Raw genomic sequence first — 22,755 nt, 5'->3', positions numbered from 1 at the left:
GTTGTCTGCTACCACTAAAAGCGAAGGAGAACAAACAGGGATTGGGAGGGAGGGGGGCCTGTGGCCCTGCTTGAATTGGCAAGATAAGCATTTCTTTTAAATCTTTTAAATTCTTTTAAAAGCATGTCTTTCATCTTTAAAATGGATGCAAATTTTGCAGTCCACTTAAGCATATCATTTGTGCTTAGCTGTTTAATTATTTAACACCCCCACCCCAAGGAGATGTGTGCTTTTTTGGTTGCTTTGAATCCCTGTTGTTAGACTTGCCATGTTATCGTAGGGAAGTGCTTATGCCCGTGGTTTCATAACATTTTTACTTCACAGCCTTGTAATCAGATATATATATTTTTAAATTTAGATGCATGTCTCAGTTGTGTGGAGTTAGTAAAATCTTCAGAAGACCTTGGCCAGTGGTGGTGGAGGGCATCTGCTGGGAATTCCTTCTTGAGAACTGGGGATGCCCCAGTTTCCCTTTAGTAAGAGATGTGAGGTTCTGGCCCAGGCTTATCAGGATAAGGACTGAGGACTGCTGTATTCCCCTCTCTTACCTTCTAGATGCTGTGGGACGGACCTGTTCCCCCTTTTTGGTTAGTTCTTCCCCAGAACTCTGGGTCTTCACCCATCTTGTATCCTCATGTACTCTCTGTACAGGTTCTCTCAAAAAGTTCTTTCTTAAAGCTCGAATAAACAGAGCCCTGTCTTCCTCTAGATACAGCCTTTTTCCTTCTCACCATGCACAGTGAACTGATTTCGGGTCTTCCAGACCTTCTCTCTCCTGGGCTTGGCCCAGAACATTCACTTGCAGTTTAGAGATGGCTTCTTGTGCAAAGCCTTTTCTGACCTCAACAGTGTGGGCTCTGGACTGCTCCTCTGTGCTCCCACAATGGATCATGTCCTCACCATGCGGTGATCCTTCTCTTGGAAGGCAGCACAGCACAGTGTTGAACAGTGTGGCCTTGGAATCCTGGTTCTGTCACTTTTGAGCTGTGTGATCTTGGGTGAACTGCATAACTTCTCTGGGCCTCAATTTTTCACCTCTCAAACAAGACGCAGGGGCACCTGGGTGGCTCAGTTAAGTGTTTGCCTTCGGCTCAGGTCATGATCTCAGGGTCCTGGAATGGAGCCCCACCTCGGGACTTCCTGCTCAGCAGGGAACCTGTCTCTCCCTCTCCCCCTGCTCACCCCCCTTGTGCTTTCTCTCTCTCTGAAATAAAATCTTCTTTAAAACAGTAAAATAAAATGAGACTCGTACTAATCCCAATTTAATAATGTTGTTAGGAAGATTAAGTGAGGTAATGTAGTGCTTGCACTTGTATCTGGTAAACTACGACAGCTCTCCATGCCACATTATTATATTATTACTACTACTGTGACTATATTTTAACTAAAATACTCTTTCACCTCCTCCGTATTCTAGGCTGGGTGAGGTCAGGGTTCCTGTTTGCCATTTTCTTTTGTACCCTCAGGGCACGGCACATAGATTCTGTAGGTGCTTGTCCGGCGTGCAGTACACTATGGCAGGGGTGGAGAGAAGAGGTGTTTGGGGGATGTGAGGAGAGTGACATTCAGGGACCTCCCGTGGAGGAGACACCTTCTGGGCTGAGATGCGCCTGATGGGTGGAAGCCAGCTGGGACTGAAGCGGACAGCAACTTGGAGGACTCCGGGGACGGTGGGCAGAGAAGATGAAACTGCCCAGAGGGGCCAGCAGAGAAACTGAGAGATGCCTCTGGGCAGTGCTGTTCAGGGGGCAGGATATGAGCCACAGGTGTTGTATAAAGACGTCTGGTCACGTTACAAAAGCAAACAACAAACAGTGAAATTGATTTTAATATATTTGATTTACTGTAATGTTTCCAAAATACTTTTTCAGCAATGGAATATTTGCATATCCTTTCAACAAATACTATATAATATAGAAATATTAGTGAGATAGAGGTAGTTTCCTTTTGCTGCCACTGGTTTTTGAAGTCTTTGAGATCTGGTGTATTTTATGTTTCCAGCACTTCTCAGTTCATATGTGCCACATTCCTGGTCCTTGGTGGCCATGTGAGGGGTAGCTGGCGCGTTGGACAGCATGAGCCTTGGGCCGAGAGAGTCGGGAAGTGAGGGTCTGGAATTGAGGCAGCAGCAGCATGTATGGAGAGGTGAAGGAGGTAGAATAGGGCCACCACTTTTCCCACTTGGGTCCTGGGTGAGTGGTGGCCACACAGGCTGGTAGGAAAAAATCAGGAAAAACCACATAAACTTTACCATTTTTCAGGAAGAGAGGCGCACAGGGTTAAGATGGTGAGTTAAGTTTTGGAGTTGGCGGTTTAGGGTAGGACCTTGGGTGTCTTGGAGAGGGAGCTTCACCTGGGGCTGTGTAAACTTGGGGCCTGCCAGTGGAGGCTGAAGCTCTGCAAACCCAGCACTGATCCCCGGGGCTGTCGGTTTTCCCCTCGGCCAACCACCCATTCAGGCATCCTCTCTGGCTCTCCTCTTCTTTCTGGCTCCAGGACTCTCCTCTTTGGCTTTGGGGGAAGGTAGATAATCATCCTCCCCACCCCCACCAGTAGATGGTTGTGGTCAGAGCAAAAAGGAGAAGCATACAAGTGTCACATTTTGCAAGTGTGTTTTAACCTTCCATCTAAAATGAAGTATTTCACAGTTGGTAAGCCATCATAATTTTAAAGTTTATTTTGAAATCCACATACACTAAAGTCATAAGCCATTTTTGATAAAAACATAGTACAGCAATTACTAGAAAAGGTACCTTTTTCACTTTTAGACCTCAAATTCTGAGAACTTCTTCTGGGTCTCTTTCCAGAGGGTGCTTTTGTTGGGCACTGTCTCTGGGACTGAGATGGAATGATCGCGGTTAGTTCTCAGTAAAGAGGAAGCATTTGTTGTTTGTTGAGTCTTATTTAGGATACTGAAAGATGAGGTGATAACCTCACTCATCCATTCATTCATTCATCAGTGAACATTCTTATGCATTCACCATGTGCCAGTCACCATGTGTGGTTGTGAGGGTATAATACTCTGTTCTCCCCTTTAAAAAAAAAACAAACGGTTTTATAGTAATGTAACTGCAATGAAGAGAGAGAAATGCAGAGTTGTATGGGAGCAGGTAATTAATTATTTCAGGGCCAGGAAGAAAAGTAATGGTTGAGTCAGGGGAAAGAGTGATGGAGGTTTGTGCTGACACCACCCGGGTCCTGGACAACAGATGGTTCAGCGTTGCGTTGGGCCAGTCCATCCAGTGTGCATTCATTTATGCCTGCATTTGTTAGGTTCACAGTGGCTGAAGGCTTTCTTCCCAGCGCCTGGGGAGGTACAGCTGCTCTGAGGTGTCAAGGGGGAGGCACATGTGTGGTCAGGACAGAGTGGGGTAGGACATCTGTGCAACATCCGAGTGAGACTCAGGGAGACTTTGACATTCACTCTGTAAATACTCAGCCTTTGGTATGTTTCAGTGCCCACTTTAGGTGTTAGGGATACCGGCACATGTACACGCCTGCTTGCACAGGTGCATACACACAATGTATACATAAAAACAGCAGTATAACATACTCCTTTCCTTCAGGGGCTGTACTGCAGAAGGCTAGAAGGATCTGATCATAACTAGCCAAGCAATGTGATAAATGGTACTTGATCTAGTATTTGACTCCACCTGGAGGGATCAGGAAAGGCCTCAGGAAGAGTGTATGTTTAGTTATATTTCAAAGATTGAGTAGGATTAAATGGGGTGAGGGGGGTGGTCAGGGAAACAGTAGGAACAGCATTCTAGGCAGGAGGAGTGACATGTCCACAGGCACTAAGTTGGGAAAGAGCAAAGTGCGTTATGTGACTGCAGCTGCTAGCCTGCGGTGGCCGGCATGTGTAGTGGAGAGGGGCAGGCACGGGAAAGATGGGCCCGGGAAGACCCCCACCAGCCATGCTGGGGGTCTCAGTTTTAAATGTAGTTGATAGGGATCGCTGACAAATTGTACAAAGGAAAGCAGCCCAAGTGGTTTGTGTTATAGAACAGTATCTCCGGGGTACTTAGATGGCTCAGTTGGTTAAGTGTCTGACTTCAGCTCAGGTCATGATCCCAGGGTCCTGGGTTCGAGTACCGCATCAGGCTCCCTGCTCGGCGGGGAGCCTGCTTCTCTCTCTCCCCCTCCTCCCTGCTTGTGCTCTCTCTCACATTCTCTCTCTTTCTCAAATAAATAAGAATCTTTAAAAAAATAAAAGAATGATCTCTCCACTACATTACACAGAGAACATGGAAGAAGGTGAGCCCAGCGGGAGGAAGACTTGGAAGGAAGACTTTTGGAGCAGGCCTGGACTGCAGAAGTGTGGTTGGGGGCCAGTGAGGGTGAGGAAGAAACAAGGTTGGGTGACTGGGAACCTCAGTGCCAGTGAGTGACTAAGATAGGAAAGCAAATTGGTGGAGGAAAGTGATTTTGATTTTTGACCTGCTATTTTAAGGTGCTGAAGGAAATACCTAGTCTCAGATGGAAACATGTATCTGACTATGCTGAGAATTAGGGAGGAATGGTCAGAAACGGGGTATAAGAGAGAATAATTTTATTGTAGCACAGAGGTTCCCCCCTCAACTTTGATTTTTGAAATATCTTAAATCTACAGGAAAGTTGAAGGAATGATACCGTGAGCACCTATTTGTCCTTCCCCTAAAATCCTCAAGTACTGGCATTGTGTCACATTTGCTTTACTCTCTTACTGCCTAAGCCATCTGAAGGAAGCCAAGGAAGATAGCCATGAAGGCATCTGAGTAAAGAGACCTGAGGACAGGCCCTGGGGTAGAATGGCCTTCGTCGTTTGTTGTTTGTAAATAAGGAATCTATGTGGTTGGAGTGGAAAAGCACAAAGGAGGATTTTAGGAGATGAGATTAGGGAAGTGGCGGGAGTCCACATCATTTAAGGTTGTGTTGGCCATGGCAAGGACTCTAGATTTTACTCTGAAATGAGCAAATATTGGAGATTTTGAGTAGAGAGATGTGATATAGTCTGATTTACATTTCTAAAGATCACTCAGACTATGCAGGAAATAGATTGGGGTAAAGGGCAAAGCTAGAAATCAGGAATTAGTTATAGAGGCTGTCACAGTAATCCAGGCAAGGTCTTGAAGTCCCTAGATGAAGAGAGTAGTGGGTGAGGTCATTGAAGGTTATTTCCCGTCTCTGTGGAAGATGCCGCCAACAGGACTTAACTAATTGGAAAGGAGACTAAGTGAAGAATCAGGGATGACTCCATGTTTTTGGCTTCTTCTGCTCACAGAGTAACAATGCATGGCATTGGAGTTTGGTGAAGAGAGTTAAGAATTTGTTTTAGAATGTGTTAAGTTTGAGATGTCTATTGGGACATCGAAGTGAGTATATCAAGTAGTTTGTTGGAGAGAGAAATACAGAGTTCAAAGGAGTGGTCTGGGCTCAAGAAAGAATTGTGGATTTTGTCAGTCTGTAGGTAGGTACTAGTTAGAGCAATGGTACCTGAAGAAGGAGGAAGCCTGGATAGAACTGAGATCCAAACACAGAGTCTTGGAGCATCTCAGAAGTCATATGTTGAGAAGTTGATGAGAAACCAGCAAAGAAAGAGCTTGGGAGGTAGAAGGGAGAGGACTGTCCTGGAGGTCGAGGTCTGGGTGGGAAGCTGTGTCAGTTCATGGACAGTGAGAGGGAGAGGAGGCCACTGGAGGTCACCTTGATGAGATGTGGTTAGAACAAAGTCAAGAGTGGATTGAAGGAGGACGAGGATAGCAAATATTGTCACTCTCATGAGGATTGAAAATTCTGCTCTAAGGGGGAGCAGAGATGACAAGAGCGGGAGGAAGATGGGGGTGAAGCAAGACTCAATAAATATTTGAAAAACCAAGCGAGGAGTCAAAGGATGCTACAAAGTAGAGAGAACTGTGTAAAGAAAAGAGGCAAATCCAAAAGTAGGTTGGGAGATAAATTTGAAGGATATGGCTAAATTGTTCTGTGTGACAGACTTTGAAATTGCTGAAGAGTATTGCCACAAGGGTGTGGGGCAGCTTGATGCCAGCCTGGAGTTTGCTTTACCTGGGGAGTGCTGGCCTCCAAAGCTCACAGTGCTCTGGTTGTGCCCTCAGCTGTGCCAGTAGGAGCTTGGGTCCCTTCCTTGCTTCCCTGAATTCAGCATGGTCCCCACTAAAAGTGTCAGTACACCATTTCCAGGTGAGAGAGCGTTGCTTTCCTACGTGCTTTCTCATGGGCTTGGGGCTCATGCTGAACGACTTCTGGCTTTTATCCTTTCTGCCTTCCCTTGTTCTTCCCTTCACTGTCACCTCTCCATGGTTTATTTGGTGTGGATCTACAGCTCCAGAAGTGTAGCCATTACTATTCTGTACATACTGAGATGTTTAATAAACATTATTTTGTGACACATTATATTGAGCAGAGGTTAACCTTAACTGTGGGAAAGCCTAGTAGATGTTACATCTCTATGAAATGAGATTATGTAGTCCTGGAATACCATTCTGAAAGTTTCCCTTTTTTATGGGAAAAGTAAATTGTATACTTTAACATTTTGTTATAGTAATTCTGGTATGTCTTATTTAAGTTTGTGCTTTCTAGTGTAGGTTTTCAGATCAGCTTTATTTCTTTTGTGTTAATCTGAGAAACTTCCTTAGTGTTTCCTTCTGAAATTACCTTCATTTTCCCACTCCATATTTACAAATACTCATTTCTTTTTAGACGATAGGAGTTGTTATCATTTGAGCAGGACAAAGTCAGATTTTAACAGCAGAGACCTGAGTTGTGGAGTTAGAAGGGATTTTATAAATCAGCTCATCAAGCTGCTGCTTCTTATAGATCTTGAGAATCATGATGGTCTTCCCACTTGACTGTTAAAGTCCCACAGAGTAAATTGCCAAAACCCAACCCTAATAGTGAGTCCTCAGGTCCATCCTGCTGTTCTTCCTTCTAACAACTTGTCTAAAAAGAGCTGCCAGAACAGAAAGGAATATACCCAAGGCCGCGTCTGGCACTCTTTATGTAATGCTGGTGTACTCAGTGGGGGCTGCAGACCCATGTAACCCTGAGGACCTTGGCCTCTGCCTGCCCTGCCATTCCTGTTAGTTTGGTCTTTCCTGGTCGAGGCAAATCATTCTGCATCCGTTTCCTGTTTGCCAGCTGTCCCTGGAGATGATGATGGTAACAGATACAAAAACTTTTGAGATTGTTCCCAAGATAATTTCTGTTTACATTTCTGAATTTGCTATAATAGAAGCGAATGAGAACATCTTTACGTTCTTGAATTGGAGAAGTGGTTAGTGTTGGACTGACTAGACGTTAGATGATTATTCTGTTTTGCAACTATGGAGCTTATTATCCTAATAGTATAATGTATCCTAATGTTAAACTCTCGTGAAAAATCCCCACCCCTTTGTTTGCTGATGTTCTTTATCACTGAAACATATACCATCTTTATTGGGAATAATTATCTGTTCCCCCAAAATTGTACTTTAAAAGAGAATATCAAAATATAAAAACTTATATCTTAGGCACAGATGAGGATTTTGTCAGAAGTCATCTCAAGTTATGCATTTTCAAAGCAGATGGACTTTTTCATATAAATAAGTTAAAATGGAAGCAAATTACCGAAGTATAAATTATTATATAATAGCCTCATTGTAGCATTTTCAAATTGCTCAAATACTTTCAAATAGATACAAGTATCTAAAAACTGTAAAGAAGGCTGCTGAATGGTTGTTGACATTAAGACACAGAGTAAATCACACAGTGGTTTAAACTAAAACAGCTTAGTTCAGAGGGTACTGCTGTTTTATAACCATATTTAAAAATTTGTTCCTCTTTTACTCCCTCAAACTGAGTTCAGGGATATAATGGATCCCATTATAGGTAAAAGGTCTGTGACTCAGCCATCGAGCTACTCAAACTCTTGGCTGTTTTAATTGCCACCATTAAAGCTTTAGTACTTTTATCTCATAAAAATAGATATCATTGATGTAAAATGTGTGCCTGTTGAAGAGACATTTGTACCTCTGCCCTGATGGTTAGCTAATCATCCATTTGTGTTTGAAGTTAGTTAGGTTTTTATGCAGACGGGAACTTGACATAGATCACTGATTTGTTCAGATTTAGTCATTTAATCAAGAAAAAATTCCATGTAGTAATAAGGATAATATCTAGCTAGAATATTTTCCCAAAAGAAACTTTGTTTTGGTTTGCATTTTAACTACACTTAATTGATGGAAGGATGGTGGACTTTTAGCAAGCTTAGTCCTGAACCCAAGAGAATAATAGTGTTTCTCTCATTCAAATGCTTGTGACTTCAGCAATTCAAGGGAAATATAGGAGTCACTTTCTGTGACACATCTGTGTAAACTTAACTACGGTAATTGGCAGTATTTCTCTGCCCATCTTCTGCAAAGGGGAAGATATCAAGGTGTAAAGGAAACTCCAAGAACACAGCAGGAGCTAAATGTTAAAATGTGAAAAGCTACTTTGTTCTGGGCTTTTCCCTCCCATATGCTAGGGAGTCACAGTCATTCATTATTCATATTGCTGTGCACAAACAAGGTAAAATGTACTCCTCTAAAGGGAGTACATCTCAAAAAAGTTTAAGTTTCCAATCACTGTGTACATGCTTATTTCTCTTGTAGTATAAATAGAATAGCAAAAATTGGTGGGGCAGTTCATTAAGTTATTTTCTGTTCTGCAGTCGTAGTTGAGGAATTGTATTCAGATAAGGAAAAAAAATCTGACTTCATAAAAGGGACTCAAGTCTAAAACAGTTCTAAAACTAAAACCTACCCACACAAAGGATTTGTGAGCTAATATACATAAGCAGGCTTCTATTCTTGCCCAGCTGTGTAGATTCAATTATAATAATTTTCTCAGTTGCATAACATTGCTGTTTGTTTATTACTGCGTTATTAGTCAGTGAATGAACCTCCCTCTTTTTGACCCCTCAGCAGTGTTTATAAAATACTTAATTGCTTTGGTATCTTCTGTTTCATGTGTAATTCCAGCTGGAAGGAGTCATAGGGACACCATCCCCTGTAAGTGTTAAACAGACTGTTTCTAATGTACAGTAAAGTTTCTTTTAAGATATCAGGAACCTTTAATATTGTTTATAGTGCAGTTTCTTACATTTTTTTTTTTACTTGAAAATGGAGTGATTTTCTTATAAAAATCCTTTCCCTGTGATGCTCTCTGTGGCAGTTGACTGTGGAAGAGTGTTGGGCTCCAGTTGGCTTATAGCAGCCACATTGTCTGTGTCCTCTGGGCTCATCCCTTCTGAATGGGTCGTCCCCCCCCAAAATTCCTTGTCACCTTATTCCCAGCTCTCCCTGCTGTTACATCTAACTGCTTCTTGGAAAGACTTCAGCAGAAGTGTGGGAGCCGCAGGGATTAGGCAGCAGCTGTGATGGCTGAGATGTAGGCTCTGCTGAAAGGTTGCCTGGGTTTGACCCTGATTCCTCTTTGAACCAGCTTTTTGTGACCTTTGGCAAATTTATTTATCTCTCTGTGTGCCTTGGTTTTTCCTATGTATAAAATGGGAGTAATTTCCTAAGGAGGTTGTGAGCACAGAAAAGTGTTTGGCACAGATGTTCTCAGTCTTAGCATCAGCATCACAACAGTAAAAAGATATACTGGGGTGCTCTCTGTCTTTGTGTGGAAGGGTCAATGTCTAGCATGAGAAGAGGAATCATTTGTTGTTTACTGCTGTGTAATGAATTACCACAAATTTCATGGGTAAGACAATACCCCTTTCTTGTCTCCTAGTTTCTGTGAGTCAGGGTTTGAGCATGGCCTCACTGGTTCTCCTGCTCAGGGTTACAGCAAGGCTACAGTCAGATGCAAGGACTGCATTCTCATCTGGAGTCTTGACTGGGGAAGAATCTATTTCCAAGTCCGTTCTGGTTGTTGACAGATTTCATTTCCTGTGGCTGTATGATGAGGGGCTTCAGTTCTTGCTGGCCATCATCTGGGGCTGCCCTCCACTCCTAGAGGCTGCTGGCAGTTTCTTACCATGGTGGGTTCCCCACTGTGGTTCCCTCACTCTGGTCACTTGCTTCCTTGGTCCCAGTGACAGAGTGTACCTGACCCTCAGGGAAAGTCCGCATCCTCCTTACAAACCTCCTTAATTAAGCCAGGCTTATCCAAGAAAATCTGCCCTTTGAGTAACTTAAAACCAACTGATTTGGGACCTTAATCAAACCTACCAAGTCCTATGACTTTTGCCTCCTTCTCTTGCCTGGAAGACACAGGTCCCCTCTACAGTCAGGAGGTGGAGATCCTATGGCTATCTTAGGGTTCTGTCTCCTATAAGAAGCAAAGGAATTTTTATAGGACCAAAGTAGTTTATCATTAAGCATTTATTGCCAACTAAATTTGCTAGACTCACAGTCTCTGAGTTATGGAGAACTTGCCTGCCTAGACTGTGTAAATTAGCTTTATCACTGAGCTCCTTATAAATTTTGTTCTATTTGCATTTCTACACAAACCCTTGGGATTGGCCAGTGTTAGATAAAGACACTTTCCTATCAGTCTACTGAAGTTTGACTCTTTAAATTCATAAGAATAGCGTAGTAAGTTACATTTAATATTAATATTTATAGAGTAGTTGAAACCTAAATGCAAACTTGGTGTCAGTTGCTTTTCCAGAGCCAAACTGCATACGTTTCACCTTTCCAGTTTAAGGATCAAACTTGCTGTTGGGAATACCAGTGATAGCAAAATACAGTGTAAGTGTACAGTAAAAAAAATTTTGAAATGGACTATTTTTAGGATGTAAGTTTGATCTTCATCCTTAAGTGTCTTTGAAAGGATTTATTTCTGCAGAACAGTTGACCACCCTGGAAGCACTGTTTGGTGTTTTGCTTTTTGATCCCTGGTAAATTGGGTCGCTTCAGGTCTAGAGGTCTGCTGCCAAATTCAAGCCTCCAGATACCTCTTTGAGAACAGTTTGGACCTAAGAGCTAACTTGAAATACGGAAGGCAAATGCCCGTGAACTGGGAATTTGTTCCATAGATTCTCATTCATTGATATTTATTGAGTAGAGCCTACTAAGGAAAAAAAAATGTGAAAAAGTAAGAGAAAAAAAGAGGGAAAGGAGAAACAACAAATGGACTTTGTTAAGGCCCCTGAGCACATTCGTTATCGTTTCTACTTTTTACTTCTAGAAAGCAATGTCTGATAGAAGATAACACTTAAGGATTTACTGCTGGAAGGAACTAAGAAATTCAGAACAAGAGGCTGGAAGTATGACTGTATCTCAGACTCTGCTAATGGGTTCATATTTCAGTTTGCTTGTTGCACCTCAGGTGTACCATGATGCCCACATTGCAGACCCTGTTTTTTTCTCAGGGGTTTTCTACGGGAGGAGAATGGATGTAGTCTTCAAGGGTGGACAGGCCTGCTTCCCAGAGGGGGCTGCCCTTGTGCCTGTAGCCCAAAAGACCTACAGAGTTATTCACCAGTACTGTGCTAGGGTTTGAATTGTGTTACATTTGTGGTGGTTTCTGTTTCTCCCCTCTCCACAGGAGCGATAGGTTCTGTTGGCCCCTCTCCATTTCTCTTCTATCAGAAATACTTGAGAGGAGATTCTCATGATCAGGAATGCAGTCTGATTACCTGTATATACTTTTTGGAAGGCTAACACATGTAAAAACATAATTCAAGTCTTGTATAAACAATTAATGCTAATTTTTCCAAGCATTTATGAAGCAATGGAGGTACATCAAAAGTATGTTCAGTTTACATCAGTTCAACTCTATGCCCTAGGGGTGTGTGTGTGTGCGTGTATGCGCCTCTGTATAAACACGTTATTTCAAATATATGGTCTTTACATGCAAGCCTACTACTTCATCTGGTGCTTTTCCTAAGAAGTAGAATGATGTGTTACCAAACTGGGGAAAAGAACTGTTAGATTTCTTGAAATATAGTAGATGGAATTTAAAAAATGCATAGAGGCTCTTCTTTTTAATTGGTTTTGGGGGATCCCTGGGTGGCGCAGCGGTTTAGCGCCTGTCTTTGGCCCAGGGTGCGATCCTGGAGACCCGGGATCGAATCCCATGTTGGGCTCCCGGTGCATGGAGCCTGCTTCTCCCTCTGCCTGTGTCTCTGCCTCTCTCTCTCTCTCTCTCTGTGACTATCATAAATAAATAAAAATTTTTAAAAATTTGGTTTTGGGAGAGTTTTCAGGGCAGGGCAGAAAGTGGGCTTATTTTCTTCTAGTTCTGGCAGACTGCTGACTCCCTGGGACAAAGCAGATTGGTTGAATTGAATTCAACTTCTATCAAACAGGGTGATTCTGATATTCAAACAGGATCATGTTCATAAACAGGAATGTAAACGCCAGTTCTTATCCACATTTTTATCTTTGGGAGAAGAGCTAGTGGTTTTTGTAGTTTTAGTTTAGAATTAAACTAGAGTTCTCCTCTGATCCCTTGAAGGCAAAAATCCCAAATTTATATTAAATTAAGTCCATTTTAACCTGTTGATTAGGGTTAGGATCTTAAAACTAAGGCCTTTATGGTTTTGGAGGAAGGCAGCAAGCAGCTTCCTGGGCTTGGAGAAGCCCTCATCACCCTGCGGGCGAGCCCGATCACATTCACTCTCTGGCTTGTAGCTGTCACATCAGGGTGATGATTCAGGGTTGGCCCTTTCCAGCTCTGTCACTTTGGGTAAGTTCATCTGAAAGCCTCAGTTTCCTCAGTTATAAAAGAGGAAGAATACCACCCACCTTGGCAACTTCCTGTGGTTATTATAGGCAGTGAAGGAGAAGAGGGTTGTAAAATGTACATGTAACTGTATAATACCTGGTTTAAAATCATCATTCAGTATGGTGTCCTGGGACGGCTTCAGGACTTCCTGTCCGTTTTGCTGTCTCTCCCTGAACTACGGGGCTCTTCCCTGATGCTCTTCCCCACCACCTTGAGTCGGGCAGGTGGAGGCAGCCTTGCAGGTACCCAGCACTGTTCCGGCCTGCACACCTGTAACCCTCCGGCAGCCACCTCGTGCGTCTGCAGTAGCTCCCAGCCCAGTGTGACAGCCTGCTCAGAACAGAGACAAGGAAGGGGAGATGGCCAGAAGGGCAGTGATGGGGTGGCAAAGAGTGAGGTATGGTGGACAGATGCCCTATTCTCCTCTGGGAGGGAGTCTGCTGCACTGAGGGTCTCTCAGATACTTGGAAAGGGTTTAGCATCAGTGGAATTTCACTGCTGTGTTACCCTCATTAAAGTGACTGTGGAAATACCACAACATAGTGCTTTACACATTAAAATTGCGGTTTGACAGTTCCTGTGGTATTGTTTACTCCTAAATACATAGAAGATGGGCAGTATTCAATATCTAATGTAAACTATTTAATATTAAATGCAACATGATTGCTTGGCTCATTATTTTCATTATTTTGGGCTCTACTTAAATTCAAAATGTGTTTATAATTTAGATGCTATTAAAGTGGTTCATGTTAATTTGTAGCTATTTAAGATTTTGTTTGTATGGCACAGATTAAAAACACAAGCAGAAGACCAAAGTTTTGGAAATGGCTTCAGATGATTTTAAATGAGATATTTTAGCAGTAATTAAAATTTTTAGTTCTAAAATTTAATGGTTCTGAGGCACTCATAAAGATAACTTATTGCATTATAATATTTCAACATTCATTATATTTAACTTGGTAATTATCTTGACTGTATAAAACAAAAATTATACAAGTCATCCTTATATGATTATACCAATATTCCTATTTTATTCCTTCCAGTGACTTAAATTGAACATAAAAGAAACTGCCAATTCAGTGAGCCATTTGAGCACATTTTATATAAAATTAGGTTTGTTCAGAGAGTCACATGCTGTATTATGAAACATTTGATAACCGCTCTTTGAAACACAGACAGCCACATGCACACACATACTTTCCCCACCCAGAGGAGCAGATGAATTTGCCCTGCTTCAGCTAGATCAGTATAATCCAAAGCATATCTTAAAGAACGTTTTCATCCAAGATATTCCCAGAAAAAAGGGATGCAGGGATTAAATACTTTTAGGACACACTGTACATTATCCCCTACTCAGAATGTAGTAAGGCCTTGGGGTTTTGTAGTTAAAGAAAACGATTTATTTGGTTAGCCCAGAATTCTCTAAACTCATGTGACCTGCGTCATCTTTACATGTAACACTTTTTAATACCCAAAACTTAAGAACTATTGTTTTATACATTTTGCCTTCTCAATTCCTGTGACTAACAAGCTTAATAATTATTCATTTGGGTGATTTTGTTCATAAATGTACTCATTCAATAAGTCATCATTCCTGGAAATTAAGAATGAGCTGAGTAAAACTAACTGGCATATAAAATTATGGCTTGAATTTGGAGCCCTGATTGTAATAACAAATTTAGTCAAACAAAAAAAGAGTCCAACCTTTGTCTTCTTAAGAATATTTTTATACTTATTTTCTATTTTTTAAAAGATTTTATTTATTGAGAGAGAGTGAGAGCAGGAGAGAGAGGGCACATAGAGGGAGAAGCAGACTCCTTGCCGAGCAGAGAGCCTGATGCGGGTCTCAATCCTAGGACCCCAAGATCATGACCTGAGCCAAAGGCAGATGCGTAACCAACTGAGCCACCCAGGTGCTCCATACTTTATTTTATATCAGATAGTCATAGTTGGGATCCCTGGGTGGCGTAGTGGTTTAGTGCCTGCCTTTGGCCCAGGGTGCGATCCTGGAGACCCGGGATCGAATCCCATGTCGGGCTCCTGGTGCATGGAGCCTGCTTCTCCCTCTGCCTATGTCTCTGCCTCTCTCTCTCTCTCTCTCTCTCTCTCTCTGTCTCTCTCTGTGACTATCATAAATAAATAAAAAATTAAAAAACAAAAACAAATAGTCATAGTTGAAAAGTATATTGCTTGACCATTAGAACTAGTATCCGCTCCTCTTGGATCTGCTCCTCCATTAACAGGGCTTCACAAGATTGCTTGTCATACATTTTTATGTTTTCAGTTACCTGATCTCAGGTATGACTCATTGTTCAGGCTGGGTCTATGGAGGAAGTAACCTCTGCCCAGCACCTGGGTGACTTTCTTCAGGAAGCCTCCCTAGTGTCAGCCTAGGTCAAGTGCTCTGCTTTCCCCCTGCCAGTACTGTGGCTGGCTTGTTTACTGTTACATCTCCAAATATTTGTTGAATAAATAAATTAATTGGGCATCATATATTGAGTGCATCTTCTTTTTACTAGTGTCACTGGCAAGAAAAGGATATTAGAGTCTCAACTGGACAGGACTTATGGAGCCTTTACTAAACATACTTTTGAACCCTGTAACGCTGTTTTGGCTGAAGATTGAGCTTCAGTTTTCATATTGGAATTACTTTTTAAAAGAATGCCAAGGGATCAAGAACCCAGGGAATACTGGAAAAATGAAAGTGAAGAGCATCGATATGAGGTGTTTCCAAAGCCATTAAAAAAAAAAAAAAAGGAAACAAATAGTACTTTGCAATTTTTTTTTTAAAGATTTTTTATTTATTCATGAGAGACACAAAGAGAGAGAGAGAGAGAGAGAGGCAGAGACACAGGCAGAGGGAGAAGCAGGTTCCATGCAGGGAGCCCGACGTGAGACTTGATCCTGGGTTTCCAGGATCACACCCTGGGCCAAAAGCAGCGCTAAACCGCTGGGCCACCAGGGCTGCCCAGTACTTTGCAATCTTAAGGACTTACTATTTGTATTTTTACAAATCATTGGAATCATAGTTTAGTGTGTTTTAGGCTTGAATTTGTTGTTCCTTCAGCCTTACGTGGCCTGCAGCTTCTCCACCAGAATCTCCATTTCTCTAAAAGCACAAGAACCTCCCTTTAGCTTTAACTTGCGGGTAAAGGATGTGTCTCCCAAAAGTGTCCTCTTGCTCTTGCCCAGTTGGAAGTATCTTTTCTATATTCTAAAGTAGCATTTTGATTTTAGGCTTGTTTGTATCACTCAGTGAATAAAACCTTCATCCGTCTGTAGGTGCCCTACATTACAGAATGTTGTTAGTTTGCAGATATGATTTGTGTTGGAAATGCTGCACAATGTTAATATCACGCAGCTCACTCCTGTTCCTTGACAGTGCTAGCAGGTTGAGGCTTTAGGAATATAATTAAGGCAAAACATGAGTAAATAAGGTAGCTTTTAAGCCAGATAAAGCTGGTGAATGTTAGATGAAAAGCATACCTGAGGTAAATGAAAAGTTTCTTCTTATCTACTTTTTCCTTTCCTTGGGAAAGCTCCTGAGAATTTTAGGTTTCATTTGCTTTAAAGGTAAGAGAAGGATTGCCCTCCCTTCCTTCATCTCAGCTCTCCTTTGGTTAACTTTGCGTCCTATCTGTTCTGCTGTTTTACATATGGTGACTTGTTTGTTTGTGTAGTTTATACATTTTGAACAATGGAGTTAAGGATAAAAGTGATTATCTTTAATTTATGGTAATTTTTTGGACAAGACACAAACACGCTTTGAATCATTTTTATTTACACTTTAAGTATCAGTCATTCTATTTTAGTTCCAAAAGTCCACGGCATAGTCCTTACTATTCCAATTATGATAGAAAACATGTGGAAAGTCTGTCCCATAGTGTGTATTTAAAGATATCTTTGGTATCTAACATTCTCCACGTTTGCTCTAATAAATGAGAGGTTTTAGCAATGCCCTATATGGTAATATCAGATGTTAATGGCATTGATTACCTGTCAGGCAGTGGGAATTGATGGGAAAATGTCCGCTGTAAAATTAAATAGCATTAGGGAAGACTGTACCATGCATGGGGCAGGGGTGGGGGGTGCATGGCTGGGCCTGGGAGACTTTGTCAGGGTATTACTGTGAGCTCCAGGTTTTTTCCCCCACATGATTAAGGCAAGCCATCTGTTCTTTGTTAAATGTTTACAAAAACAGCTTTTCTCTAAAAGATTTAAGGAGATGTGGGTCTGGTAAACACTATAATATTTCTGAGCACCTTTTTCACCCTATCTCATATAGTACCAAAACATAATTCTGCTGCATATCAAACAGGATTAATCCCTTTTTTTTGTATTTAATCTTTATGTTTTTTTCCTTCTTATGGAAGATTAAATGTTTTAAGGGATACTAATTTATGGCTTCATTTATTACTGAAAGGAGCATCTAAAATCATTTGTATGCTAAAATGTGTAGATAAATTTTCACTCTTTTTGTATTAGATGTTCTGTGCTTTTTCTAGTCCATAAATGTGTTCCAGGTATTTCTCATTAGAAGCTATCACTCTGTTACTGGGGTTAATACCATGCAGATTAAAGCAAGGTACATATACCTGGGATTAATTCACCATTCTAAGCTTTAAGCTTTGTTTACTGGTAGATTTTTCTCTTTCCTTCCCTTTCCAGGAAATACTTTTTCTTCCCTTTCCTGAAAAATAGTTTGTCCCAAAAAAGTTTGATCTCTAAATCTCTTTTTTTAAAAATATAGCTTTTTCCTTTTTATTTAACATTTGAAAATAATATGTAACAACTTAAGCAACTGAAGTTTAATCACACAATTAAACCAGACACTCTGAATTCTCAGGTGATGGTAACATGGACAGCACCTTAGTTGGCGTATTGAGAGTGTGTGTAAGGGAGAAGTGTGGGGCACATGGTAACTTTTTCAGTGTTTGGCTAGCTGTGCTCTTCCTGTGTGGAAACCTGCTCATGTGGACTCCCACCCCTGTGCTCTTCCTCAGACTTCTGCCCCTGCTTCTTTCTCTTTCTGTATAGCTTTACTCTTTTTCAGGTTCATCTTCTTTCAGCTGTGACTAGGAAAGAGCAATATGTATTTTAAGATTTTCCAATACCATTGGATTTGGAAAGAGACTTTGGAAATCATCTAACCCAAACCTTTCACTTTGTAGATGAAGAAAATGAATGCTGGATGAGTGAAATGATTTTCCACTGGTAATAAAGCTAATGGCAGGGCCCAGACTAGAATTTGTGTCTCTTATCTCATAATTATGGGCTCCGTCTCATATACTAGTGCAGATGGAGAATGTGGGGTTCTTTATTATGTTTTTATTAAGATTTTATGTATTTATTTTTGAGACAAAGCAGGTTTGAACGTGAGCTGGGGGAGGGGCAGAGGGAGAGGCAGACTTCCTGATGAGCAGGGAGCCTGATGCTGGACTTGATCCCAGGACCCTGGGACCATGACCTGAGCTGAAAGCAGACAGTTTAACTGACTGAGCCACCCAGGCATCTATGTGGGTTTCTTTAGTGACCCTGGTAAGCTTTTTCAGGAAGTGATGTCTTAAAATTTGGGGGTCTGTCACTGAATACTTTGGAAATCAAATGAAACCCATGGAGCCTTTCCCAGAAGGATGCCCATATGTAAGATTTCAGGAGAAGCAGAGAGTCCAAAGAACACTGGTTTAGAAAACCTAAATTCAAATCACAGCTCTGTCTCCTGTTGTGTGACCTTGAGTGAACACATTGCCTCCTCAAACTTTACTTCCTTTCTGTAAGATGGGGGCAGATTGCCACATTTTTGTTGTGAGAGTCAGGTGAACTGACTCCTGAAAGCACTCAGCTCAATACATGGCATGAAATAGATGCTCAGTACTATACTGGAATCTAATTTAAAGTACCCTGTTTATGGTAAGCTGTAGCTTCTGGGTTACTCTCGAGTCTTCTGCAGACCTGGACCTGGGCTCTCTTGCCTCCTCCTTTTTGGAGGTGATGTGGTCAGAAGGGTGGGCCTGTAACTTCTTGGGCTCAGCACTAGAGCATCAGCGTCCATACTCAGTTCCTAATTGGGGCTGGTGTCAGGAGTGTAAAGTGCTTAGCACATGCCTGGCACATAGTGAGATTGTTCAGCAAACACTAGCTGCCATTATTGTTGCTGTTTCTGTTATACTTACTCTTAAGTATCTGGAGAAACAGATGAAAAAGGAAAAAAAAAAAAAACCTGAGTAACATTTGCAGATACAACATTTTAAAGTATTTCGTTGAAATACGAAGGTTCATTAGATATCCGAATTTACAGTAGAGATGATACTCTACCCCTGTGCTGGTTTGAGCTGTCTCTGATTTCAGCTGACCACTCAGCACCCCATCCTGATTGTTGGTATTCTCTACTGTATTTAAGCCCGTCTCTGGATACATTCCTTGTGAATATCAAAAATATCCTGCAAGGCTTACCAGCTCAACTACTTGGATTTTCTGTTCCTCAGTGAAATGTGAAAATGTAAAGCTTTAGTAACTTAAGAAAAACACCCTCTGCATTTCATATTAGTACAAGAAATTTAATGAATCTGAAGTCACTAAATTTGGATATGTATTTTTAATTTGGTATTTTCATGTCATTTAAATCAGAAATGGCCTGTACCATGGAAGATTTGTGTATGATACTTGGATTTCAAACTTTCACAGTACCTGAATCGTACAGTGCTCTGTATACCTGTTCTTGTTAAAAGCGGCTTAATTATATATCTTTAATAAAAGAATTCCATTTAAATTCGTTCTTTGGGCTTAGCTTCTTCCACTGTTTGTCATTCACCAAGACCCACACATGGAGGGGGCTGCTAAGAAATGGACAGCTAAATGAGAATTATTTTTCTTCCTGAACTAAAATTTTTACTGTATTGCTTTTTTGTTGATGTTGTTGTTGTTTAACTATTTACGTAAAAGCTTTCTTGTTTTTTAGATGAGAGAAAAAGGTAGATTTTAAAGTATATAGTTGGTAAAATATTTGCTACTTTGAGTATAAAGTTTCAGAAGCATCAACTACTAACTTTCAGTTCCTTTCATCGATCTGAAGAATGATAAACTAATTTCAATTCCTATTTGTGTCTCTTAGCATTCTCCATCGGAGCCCTTTCTGGAGAAACCAGTGCCGGATATGACTCAGGTTAGCGGACCGAACGCTCAGCTAGTGAAGAGTGATGATTACCTGCCGTCCGTAGAACAGCAGCCACAGCAGAAGAAGAAGAAAAAGAAAAACAACCACATTGTTGCAGAGGATCCCAGTAAAAGTTTTGGTAAAGATGACTTCCCTGGTGGGGTTGATAACCAAGAACTAAATAGGAACTCACTAGATGGGTCCCAAGAAGAGAAAAAGAAAAAGAAAAGGCCGAAGGTAAAAAAAGATCCGAAGGAACCGAAAGAACCCAAGGAGAAAAAAGAGCCCAAGGAACCCAAGACCCCGAAAGCCCCTAAGATTCCCAAAGAGCCAAAGGAAAAGAAAGCAAAAACTGCCACGCCAAAACCCAAATCCAGCAAAAAGTCAAGGTAGGCTGTGGGCAGAAATCACCCCCCTCCAAACAGTGTAGAAATGAGCACCTCAGTCACAGCCCTTGAAAGGGGGTGGGGGTGGGGCAGAGGGGCTGCACTTTGATTTTTGCCATTGGGTTCCTTTCTCTGATACCCAAACTAAAAAGTTAAGAGTTTTGTTTGTACATTCTGAAGTTTAGGAATCAATTACTATAAACTGTTTGTTTGGATGGTACATTTTAGACTTCATTGGGTAAAAAGTCTTTGTTTAAAATCATTTGCGTGTATTTTTGTGAAAATTCGTCACTGAGCAAACAGAACCAAATTACCAGCTTAATTATTTGTAAGCCTAGACCAGCAACCTCATTTTCAAGGACAATGCAAAACAGGGAAAGAAGGATTACAGAAGCAAGATAGGTCACTATATTTCACTAAGCGTTTCAGCCCTGTTTCCCAGAAGTTGAAAGAGGAGAATTAATTCTCTCCACTTGGCGGAGTAAGCCTTCCAGGGGCAGGGTTGAAATGCTAGTGGGCAACGTGGGAGAAATCAAATAGCAGTTATCCATTAGATATGCATGCAAGATTAGCATGCGCTTTAGCTTCTAGGAAATACCCTCCTCCACTCCATACTTCCCTCTGTACTTCCCCCACCAACTCTGACCCCCCAGAAGGCATATTTACTCAGTAAGAAAAGCTGAGAGGAGAAGACATTGAAGACTAATTTTTTTCATTTGTACTGAACATTTCTTACAACTGTTCTGAACCAATTCCAAACATCTGAATCTATTTTTCAGAATATGGCTCATGTTAGAAAATATAGTTTCCAGATGGATGTATGGTCAGACTTGGTTAATCTGAACCTGTTTGCAAACTTCATTAGAAAACACACTCCACCTCCTACCCCCATGTGCATACATATACACACACACACGTGTGTGTACACATGCATCCTCAGTTCTGTGACAGACATGCTTGACCTGAACTTTTTGAGCTCGCTGGCCTGTAGTAAACCTTTGTCTTGTAGTCTTTCCTGTGTGTGTATGTGCAGATACAGAGAAGAGATGATTTCTGTGAATACAGAGATGTCCCTGCAAAGAAAGAGTGAAGTCGGATTTTCAACTTCTGCTAAAAATATCTATATAACCCCAAATAGGCTATTTTATAGAGTTTTGAAAGTTTATATGATAGTCATTTAAAAATTTTTGTCACCGGTACTTTTTATGGTGCCGAAATAACTGAATTCTATTCAATGACTCAATCTTATAGATAACTTAATACTTGCATTTACTTAGGAACATTCTTTGATGCCTCAGTATGTGGTTTCTTAATTGAAAACCTTTATTTTTTCCCCTATGAACACCCTTCTAAACCCACAACCCATTATGAATTTTGTTTTCATTTACTTAAATATTTCATTAAATACTTATTCTTTGTAGGTACAGCGTTAAGTGTTAGGTTGTGAGCAAGAAAGATGTGGTTAGAATTTCAGTCTGACTTATCAAGGGTTTTTTAGAACTATAATTCCCTAAAAGCTAAGTATTGTGGTTTTGATTAGGTAGAAATGTGCTTATTTTTTTCAAGGAGAAATTGCAGCAAAATTGTAAAAGAATGTTTTTTTATTATTATTATTATTATTATTATTATTATTATTATTTTAAAACTTGAAATGTAAGAGTCTGTGTGGGTTGTTTTTTTAAATTTTATTTATTTATTAATGGGAGAAGCAGAGACATAGGCAGAGAGTGAAGTAAAGCAGGCTGCATGCAGGGAGCCTGATGTGGGACTCAATCCCGGGACTCCAGGATCACGCCTTGTGCCGAAGGCTGGCACTCAACTGCGGAGCCACCCAGGCATCCCTAAGAGTCTGTGTTGTAAAGAACCTTCCTAGAACTCAGAAAATATATCACCAAGACTAGCTTTAGCCTCACAGTCTATCTGCCTTTAGGTTTGTTATCTTTAATTTTTTTAATCTGGCACCTAATGATAAACGTTGATTAAAAAAAAAAAGAAGAAAAAACCTGCACTGTGTCTTGGGTCTTGTCATAAATTTCCAAGTATATTATGTTCAAGTCCTGAGTCTACATTGACCTAGTCTTGTCTTTTAAAAAACATACTTTAGCCTATCCTTGTCTCTTGTGGGATATGTTAGGGCAGATATTTAAAATGAATGCTGTATTTAACAGTGAAACTTGTTAAAATTTTCCCAACAACTGTAAGCAAGTGTTAGGAACTTGTTCTGGGCACCTGTGCTGCCTTGGTACAGAGAGAGGCCCTATCTTTACCCACCAGAGAAAGCTCCAGTGTAGGTCTCATCTGCATGCTCCCAGCTGCTCATCCTGAGATTTGAATTGTCTCTGCAGAGTAAATTTTTGGCATTGCTGAATCTGAGTAATGGCTCTGCATTAGTCACATGTTCTTGGTAGGAGAAAGGGCATGTGATTATTTTCTCCCAAGAAGAGTGTTTGGTACATCTCTCCTCCTCTGTGTTGCTTTAGACGAACAGTCTCAGTGAATGCCTCCTATAAGTGATAG

At 41.0% G+C, this 22,755-nt stretch overlaps 1 protein-coding gene across 3 annotated transcripts in view; it reads left to right on the top strand.

Annotated features, from left to right (window-relative positions):
• CHD7 (chromodomain helicase DNA binding protein 7) overlaps positions 1-22,755 on the top strand; it is a 191,004-nt gene that overhangs the window by 85,928 nt on the left and 82,321 nt on the right. For all 3 annotated transcript variants that reach the window (XM_072804529.1, XM_072804527.1, XM_072804528.1), the window contains one exon: positions 19,811-20,241. In XM_072804529.1, the coding sequence (XP_072660630.1) occupies positions 19,811-20,241 (431 nt within the window). The remainder of the gene's footprint in view (positions 1-19,810; positions 20,242-22,755) is intronic.

The sequence above is a fragment of the Canis lupus genome, chromosome 28, assembly GCF_048164855.1.
Source record: "Canis lupus baileyi chromosome 28, mCanLup2.hap1, whole genome shotgun sequence".
NCBI classification, from domain to species: Eukaryota; Metazoa; Chordata; class Mammalia; order Carnivora; family Canidae; genus Canis; species Canis lupus.
This window is presented reverse-complemented; position numbering and strand designations above follow the sequence as displayed.